Below are 8,906 nucleotides of genomic sequence, written 5' to 3'. Positions count from 1 at the left end.
AGGGTCGAAGCAAAGAACACGGAGGGCTCACTCACCACTTATGGTCATGGGCAAAGACAGACTCGACTCGGGGATAATAACATCATTTTAATGATCAATCACCACCATCAAGGATAATGAGAAATACAACCAGGTCTTAAATACAACACACCTTCCCCCCCACACCCCTCCCGTCTCCCCAAGCTCAGCTCTGCTCCCCCTTCCCCCCAGCAGCGCAGGGGGGCGGGGAATGGGGGTTACAGTCCGTCCGGCACAAGGTGTCTCTGCTGCTCCTTCCTTCTCAGGGAAAGGGGCCCTCACAGCCCTCGCAGCCCTCCCCTGCCCCACCGCGGGGTCCCTCTCACGGCAGACATTCCTCCACCCACTGCCCCAGCGGGAGTCCTTCTCGCGGGGCCGCAGCTCCCCAGAACCCCTCAGCGCGGGTCCCTCCCGGGGCTGCCGCCCTCCCACCGACGGGCGGCTCCAGCGTGGGCTGCCTCGGAGCCACGGCTGCTTCGGGCCCGGGCCCTGCTCCTCCGGCCCGGGGCCCTCCGCGGGTGCAGGGCGACCTCTGGGCCACCGCTGGGCTCCAGGGGCTGCAGGAGCTCAGCCACCACCCCACCGCGGGCCGCGGGGGAACCTCTGCTCCGGCACAGCTCCCCCTCTCCTGCCTCGCTGATCCGGGTGTCCGCAGGGCTGTCTCTCTCCCATCCCCCTCCTCTCTTCCGCTCACCAACAAAGAAACACGAACAAAGAACTCGCCCAAACGTTCTTTCACTCTTAAATAGAATCACTCACAGAGGCGCCATTGGTCTGGCCTTGGCCAGAGGCAGGTCCGAAATTGGAGCCGGGAGGGCTTCCAGAAGCCTCTTGCAGGAACCACCTCTGTAGCCCTCTCCCCGCTAACAAAACCCCGCCAGACACCAACCCACCACATTAAGGCTCAAAATAAGATTTTCTATGCAGATGTCTCTAGAGGCCTACACCACCTTGGCAAATACCACATAGTGTATGTTAAGGTAGATGTCATTTTAGTGAGGCCTCCTAAAAGTAAAACAGGCCTGAGGGTAATGTTAGAAAGGAAATAATTAATGGTTTTTAGGTTTTTATCTCTAATTTGTCTCTTTTCAGATACTCTTTTTTTACAGCAAATTAACACATTAGGATAAAGCCTAGTGAAAATGTGCTCATCTTTTCTCCTTGCCAATGGAGATGTTAGTGGGGAGAAAGAACTAATTTCCAAAATAACCTCCACTTAAGGGGAGGAATATCTTCCAAAGAAAAGAATGGTGTTAGTTGGGTTGTGTCTGATGAAGAAGAGGAACGGATGGTCAGCTTTGAACTCATAAGAAACTGGGCAACACAGAGGCACTGCAACAAGCCCCATGGCATCCGCTGCTTCAGTCCCCTCTTCGTTGACTTCCACGAATGACTTCTGGATAGCCTTGGACACAACCAAACCATCTTTCCTAGAGATTCCTGACAAATCAGCTTTTCCCCAGTCAAAAACATTCATCACTCCCATCTCCTGGAGAGTTTTGTTGAGAACATAACTTTCCTCCATCCTGAATTGAGGCAGGTACACCTTCACTCTCAACTGTTGCATCCTAGCTGAGCTGGTCCATCCTGCTAGTTTTTCATACGTGAGGGTGCATTCAAGCTGTAAGGTGGTATTGATAATAATGATTGACATCATAATAAACAGAAGGAAAAGATAATATGGTTCAGTTTTTCCCGCTTGTTTTCTGACCACTGGAACAATGTTAAAGTATTGCTATGTTTGCAGCCCTTATGTATGCTACTAGAAAGAAAAGGAAGTACTACCTGTTCTAGGCCAGTAAAGTGCTCACAGGCAACTTCAGGAAGAAGAACGAACATGCTCAGTTCATTATTAAAGTATGGGAGCTCCAGCACTTTCATTTTCAGTTCCTCTATAATGGCCATGTTAAAATAACCTTCTTGAAACATCATCTGCACCGTCCTTCTCTCATTCTGGAACACATGAAACACACTAAACAGAAAATACAGAAATGATCACCCTGGTTTTGACTGGTTTCAGTATTGAGATTAGAATTCAGTCCAGAAACATTATTTACACTGGTCATGGGTTTTGTGTACGTTCATTGATGTGTTCTGCTCTCTTAACTGTAGCTCCAGTGAAGTTATCCATTTTAGAAGCATAAACCCTGCTTTTCCATTTCTACTGATTCCAGATTACTTTACTTACAACTCCCTCATTTCATCCTTCTTTTTTCTGGCATGTCAGATGAGGAAACTGGTGCATCTGATGCAACCATGAATCTAAATTCTTCATGAATAATGTATACACTCACCTGAGATAATTTGTCTTTAGCTCATTTTTTCCTGCAAACAAACACTGTTCTGTTGGTAAATAGTAGTAGAGGAACAGAATTCTCAAATTCAGTCCCAAAAGCCGACTATTTTTGAAACAGCATCCTTAATTGCGAAATCCCCAACACAGTGCATGTGCTTAGTGACTTTGATCCAACCAGGATCGCAGTTGCATGAGATCCACTTCTGATGTGAATTGATAGAAACAGATACAGATTTGGTTATCAGACTGGAGAGAAAATGTATCTTTCTATTATTCTAGCTGAAGACCAGTGTTTTGTCTCGGGATAACAGAGAGGAGGAAAACTCCCATCTGTGGTTATAGGAGACAGACATCTGCTTCAGTTCCTGCCCATACTGTACCTTGTTCAGTTGGAAATATGTTTCCTTAGTATCTTCTTTCTTAAATTCTACTGCCCACTTTCCTTTAAAATATATAGCATTGACCAGGACAAGTACAGTAGAGGGATCAATAAACCCAGCAGCAAATAGGTCTTTGATTTTACCTTTAAAAATAATGAATTAAGAAGAATTATTACTTTGTTCAGGCAGTCAGCTGCATTGGACTATTAATAATTATTTCTGTAAATCTGAAAAGTAATATAATGTTGTCAGACAAATAACGAAAAGTTCATGTACAGCTTTTGAAGCCAGAAACTCAAGGCATTTTTGTGCTTCTTCCCACATTTATTTCCTATTGAGCAAAAAAATGCAGTAAGTGTTTAAATATATAAAAATCTCTCTGCCTTTGGGAAAAAAGGTGGAAACTGAAATTCAGATATGATATTCCTAACTGGTTCAATTGCAAACCAAACAACCTGCACATTTTTTTCTTTACCTTTTGTCTCATTTTCCACCCAGAAGTTAATCTTCTCTCTGGCTTCTTCTTCAGTGTATTTAAAATTGACTGGTTCCAGTTCTGCTCGATAGAATTTCTTTGTGGAATCCAAGTATTGCTGGGAAGTATAAATGACGGAAGTTATGATAATTTTTGTAACATAGACAATTTCATGGCTTCAAGATAATTCCATGTAGTAGATCAGCAAGAAAGGAATGAGTAAAAAAAAGGCATATATTTGAAATTCATTGAAATAACTCTAGCATTCCATTTTCAGAGAGAGATTGTTTATAAAAAAATATTTGCAAATTATTTTTTTTTTGGTATTTTCAGGCTGTACTGAGCAGCAGAAATGTATCAGCACAGAAAAAAATTACCTAAGATCAAAACCTGGTACCTTTCTTTAAGCTTATATATCACTGTATGCTGCCTGTCTTCCCCCAGCCACCAAATGGAGAAGATTGCCTAATTTTGAACAAATAACCAGGATAATATCACAATGAGATATGTGTGTGTGTATATATTACTCTGTGTAGATATATACACTGTAAAACTTACAACTTGTATTAAATATAAAAATTTTCCAGGTTGCTGGTTTTTCTGGCTCTGAAAATCTCTCTTTACTTAAAGGGCAAAGTTTTGGAAACAAGATGAAATCTTAACTTGAAAAGAGAAAGGTGATTACAGAGATAAAACATCACTGTTTCTAGCAATACTCATAAACACCTTAAGTCTGGTTTCCTGAGGAAATTATTTGTACACACTTGTGTTACCTGGGCTGTCAGTTTCACAGGAACATTCTAAGATGGTCAATTCCACTTAAATTAGACTAATTGACAAAGGTCTCAAAGATGTTACTTTCTCCTAAGCCTTGTTTGAAAAGGGAGCAGGAATCAGAGAATTCCATATTCAATAGACCCTGAAGGAAAGGGGAAGAGTTAGTACCATCATTTTATTAGAAACAGAGAAGACACTGGAGGAGAAAAAAAGTCTTTTGCTGGTCACAGAACTTTGTTTCTTGGATAGAAATGACACAGCAAGTGCCAGCCCTGTTAGACACCAGGTGTGCATGGTAAAGTTATATTGACAGATTATATTGATGGTTATGTTAAAGGTTATATTGATGGTGATTAATGCCATCACATTTTCTGAAATGCCCAGGGAGGGCTGTTACCGTAGATCTGTTTCTTTATATAAAAGCTTTTAAGTCATGGCTTCCCAGTGCTCTGCTGTTCCCCATGTCTAACCATTGGGCAACCGAGATGGAAAGGCTCCCTGCCTGCAAGAGCTGTGGAGTGCAGTGGTTTGGCAGCACACCCTGACAGCACCGTTGTGTTCCATTTCCCTTTGTATTTTATGCTGGAAGAAGTTCTGCTGAGCTCATAAATTCCAGGAGCTGTTAAAATGGACACCACAGCCACTTACCTGGAAGAACGGATAAGTAATTTCTCCAAAGAGCCTGTTGGCGATGGTGAGAGAGCAGCCCTGTCTGGGTTCACTGACTGCATCCAACAGAGCCTGGAACTGGGAATGGACTCCTCCAGCTTCTTCACACTTCCAAGTGCAAAAAAACAAGCTTGAGCTTTCCTGTGCGAAGCTGGACCTAAGGGTGAGCTGCAGCCTCTCTGTAAGAGAACCCTGACTCCATCCAGTTGCTATAGGCATTGGAACAAATGGATCAGGACACTACCTCCAACTCCCCCAGTACCAGATGCACAGAATGACAAAAGGATTCCCCCTCGGGCCCACACCTCCAAAACACATTGTATCCTATAGTGATGGCTCTGTGCATGCTGAGCAAAAGTCTGCTGGCTTAGAGTCTGGGAGAAGCAAGCTCCAGTGCCCTGTAAACAAACATTTGCAGGTGGCAATTTAAGCACTTACCACATTTTAAATTGGTACTGCGGTTTTGGTTAGAAACCTTTAATGAGAAGGCTTAGCTGTTGAAATGTGTGATCTCACAAGGCCCCTTAAATAACTAATAAAAGATCAGTAATAAGCAGGTCTGCAAATCTAGACAGAGAGGCTGCTCGCCCTGCTGTGCTTTCTGATTAAGGGATCATTTGCAAGGAAAAGGGTGGACAAACCGGCACCTGCTGCTTCATCTCAGAGCTGCAGCTGTGTTTTACCTTTTCCGAAGGGTGTCCGTTTCCCTGGCTTGTACTGCTCAAAACTTCACTGAAATGAAATACCTGCAATGTAAATGTTGGGTGAATGCAGCAGCTGACTGATGGTATCTCAGAGCTAAAACAGGGTGTTGCAATCCAATCCCAAAACGCAGCCAGACACAGACAATGGGGAAAAGTCCCGTTTGTCTTTTATCGTGAGATCCTTGCAAGTGAATGAGAAGTTTTAGTAGAGAATGAGCTCATGAAATCTTTGAAATCTTTCTTCTTAAGAAAGAAGACTTTGGGTATCCAGAGAGGGAAGAAGATCGTACCAAAAGGAACCACCACTTCTGAGCCCTGGTGAGTGGAGGGATACTTCCAAAACACTTTCTTTAGCAGCGATGTATTCATTGAACGATCAATTAGTAGTGTTTAGGCTGAAAATGTTTGGTATTAGGAATAGCATAAGAGAGGGTATTTTTAAAGGGCCTCTGTGTGCATCACTCCTTTGGATGCTAAGGCATTATATCAGATGGTACTCTCAGCCTCTTGGCACATATCTTGCCACCATCCCCCTTTCAGAGCAAAGGAAACCCACCTTCTCAATCTCTTTGAGTGTGTTGCCCCTGGCTCCGAGAACAACCATCCCAAAGGCAGCTGAGAGACTCAGAGGGGAGAAGAAGATGTTTTCATTTCCTTTTCTTTTGCTTAGCTCTCTGAAAAAGTCAAGACAGAACTTGGCATTGGCTGCACTGAGAGAGCACATTGTGGCGCTGTGATTGCCTGCAATGAGGGAAACAAAGGTTTAGGTTTCTCATCCTTACATCTGCTAAGTGTAGATGCCTTGGTAGAGAACAGTAAGGTTTTCTGCAGCAGCATGGCTGAATAGTTCAGCACTTCATGGAAGATTGCTGATTCACCACATTTGGGTTTTCACAGTGAATCTGAAAACCAGCACCCTGAATGGCAGGAGAAACACATTTTCAGGAACAGTATTCTGAGTTCAGCTCTTTCTCCAGCTCAAGCAATTGCTGTGGCTTTGTCACTTAGCCCTAATTTTGCCTCTACCACAGTCCCAGCTGACTTTATGTCACGATTTTTCTTGCCTCGAGTCTTCTAGGCATAGCACTTATTAACTACACCCCTTGATCATACCTCACTCTGTCTCTTATAACTTTGTGTGTATTAATCAGCTGTGCCTCGCATACTGTGTCCTTCTAAGGCTAGTTCCTTAACAAACATTTGGCAGAAAACTGAACTACAGATAGGCTCACTTTGTAAGTTTTTCAACAAAGGCACTTTGTGTATTAGTGGAAAATGCCAGTCATATTTTTTATTTTATCTGCAGCTTTAACACTTTTCCCAGATATACTTCAGTTACAATCACAATTATTACTAGCAGATGATCTTGAATGTTCTGTAAAACTCTTCACATTGTACACCTAGGACAGAGTTCCTTTGTTATGAAAGCCTTTTCCCAGTGTCTTCATCCACTAAAGTGTAGAGGCATCTGATTCCTTAGAAAGTCAGTTCAGTAGTTTATCGTTTGCACTATTCTAAGTCATTTTTGGTTTGAATCTTACTGAGCCTGAATAACTTTCTCCACAGATGTGGAAGATACCTTTCCCCCATCGTGCAAGAAGAATTCCATTATCTCTATAAATATTTAAAGATGGAATGGTGTAGAAAGATTATGCTTTTACAAATTACGGATCTAGGTCATGCAGAAGAAGTGGGAAGAGGTTTGGTTTTAATCTTCTTTAGAAACACTCCTGGTAAAGCCAGTGTACAAGGTAAGCACAGCTTACATTACACAGCCCATCACACAGCCCATACATTTTAATGTAATCCAAAACATTGCACAACATCTTGAAAATATTCTCACTTCCTCAAAATACATTATATAGAGTATATATGTGTTAAGCAGACATGTACATCACTAATGCACATATCAATCTTTAGACATTTCATAGTTATGCTGTTTGTAATGTAAAGGTTAGAAGTAAAGGTCAGGGTGGTATTTACCTTCTCCTCAGGACTGATGGTGTCCACTTGACTGTTGAGCTTGATGACAGGGCTTCCGGAGCAATGGGATATAAAGCCATTGCCACTCCCAGCGGCCGCATAATTTTCCCTCATGATGAGTCACATTCCTGTCTGTTCTAACCAGTTAGTATAATTAGAGGACTTTTTGTGGAATCTTGAATTTTTCTGTATCCTTAGGAGTTCGGAAAGAAGTTACAACTTTAAATGCATACTGAGATGTGAAAAAAATTTGACCTAGTTATAATAAAGAAAGCAAACTCCTAGAAACAAAGGAGATTTCAGGGGTTTTACCTGTAAAAGAATAAATTCTACAAAATTTGGTGTGTATTGCTGTCAGAAGTGGCACCATCGAGTGCAAACACATGTGTTAATAGAAATTAATTATTAAAATCTCTGCAGGTGGCACAGTAGCAAGGGAAAGAAAACTATAAAAGTACCTATTTGGCCAATTGTGACGTAAGGCAGTGATTCCAGAGTGGAGGCAGGGCAATTCCCTTTGCCTGCTCCAGTTCTGTGCTTCTGAAGGCTTCTCTCTTAAAGATCCCTTCCAGGGAGCTTTCCCTACCTGTTTTCTTACTCAACTGGAAATTTTGTCCTTAATGGAGAAGAGGAATTTAGCCATTTGTTCTGGAATTTGTTGAATATCCAACAGCTTGGACAAACAGTAGCTTGCTTTCATTTGCACGACATCCTTGAAGAGCCGACACAGTGCATGCACATCACGACTGTGCCAAGTGTGGACGTTGAGTATGCTGCAGCTGCGCACTCCGCAGTTGTTACAGAGGTGGAGCACGGGCTATGTGCATTTGTGTCAACCTCACAGCCCGTGCAGACTAGCTCCAATACACCTGGGATGCTATGCTTCCTGCAGAAACACTGCAGTTAAGGGCTCCTCATGCATCATCTGCATTTTCTTAGGTTTTCTTGATGGAAATATGAGTGCTCCATTGCTCTCCTGGGGATTTCTGATATTTCTGCTCTAAGTGGGGAATGCATTTGTGGCACAAAGAGCAAAACATGGCGAAGCTATTCCTGTCCACATAGTCTTCTTTCAAAACCTTGCATTCTGCAGGTATGTTTACAGGAAAGCTGGACGAGTTTTGTCCAGGCAGGCTTTCCACAAGACAGATGTGTCAGCTAAGTTTAGCCCAGGATTTCTCATTACTCTTCATTTTTATCAGTGACTCTGAGGAAGTCTGGTCCTTGCCTTATACAGCTTCAGCAAGGTATGGGCAGCAGGGACAGAGCAACCTAATTATAAAAAGCAGTATGTTTCTGACATTATTTTCCTGAAAAAAAAATCTTCCTTCACATTTATGTTGATATGGTGGGGGGGGGGGCAAGCATTTGCATGAGTGTATGCAAGCACAAACACTTACAACACTGTTCTGTAAGAAGTGCTTAGTTATTGCTGCTAACATATACTTACATATCAACCCAATCAGATACGAGGCTTCTCTGGTATTTAGGAAGCTCTGAAGGCAGTTTCATATTAGTTATAAGATACTCATGAGTTTATTCTTTTCTGCTTTGAATTTTCTCATATCTTTTTCTTGGAGGAAATAGAAATCACACTCTTCATT

General features: G+C 42.5%; 1 protein-coding gene across 1 annotated transcript; it reads right to left on the bottom strand.

Moving 5' to 3' along the window:
- Positions 1 to 1,234: 1,234 nt before the first annotated feature.
- Positions 1,235 to 6,043, bottom strand: LOC104346852 (serpin B11). Its single transcript, XM_086468894.1, has 7 exons — positions 5,876 to 6,043; positions 5,299 to 5,361; positions 4,595 to 4,723; positions 3,170 to 3,287; positions 2,695 to 2,837; positions 1,804 to 1,971; positions 1,235 to 1,639 (listed from the first exon to the last, which is right to left on the bottom strand). The coding sequence occupies exons 1-7, from the start codon at positions 6,041 to 6,043 to the stop codon at positions 1,235 to 1,237; spliced, it is 1,194 nt and encodes a 397-aa protein (XP_086325020.1).
- Between the last annotated feature and the right edge of the window lie 2,863 nt (positions 6,044 to 8,906).

This window comes from Leptosomus discolor, chromosome 8 (genome assembly GCF_034619465.1).
Source record: "Leptosomus discolor isolate bLepDis1 chromosome 8, bLepDis1.hap2, whole genome shotgun sequence".
Taxonomy (NCBI): domain Eukaryota; kingdom Metazoa; phylum Chordata; class Aves; order Leptosomiformes; family Leptosomidae; genus Leptosomus; species Leptosomus discolor.
The sequence above is the reverse complement of the archived record's forward strand: the minus strand, read 5'-3'. Positions and strand labels throughout refer to the sequence as shown.

Excerpts from the sequence above, each read along its gene's own strand:
- LOC104346852 (XM_086468894.1), bottom strand. The coding sequence starts at position 6,043 with ATGTGCTCTCTCAGTGCAGCCAATGCCAAGTTCTGTCTTGACTTTTTC. Across the intron at positions 5,362-5,875 it reads CACTCAAAGAGATTGAGAAG|GTATTTCATTTCAGTGAAGT; the intron begins GTGGGTTTCCTT and ends TTTACATTGCAG. Across the intron at positions 1,972-2,694 it reads CATATTTCCAACTGAACAAG|AATGAGAGAAGGACGGTGCA; the intron begins GTACAGTATGGG and ends CATGTGTTCCAG.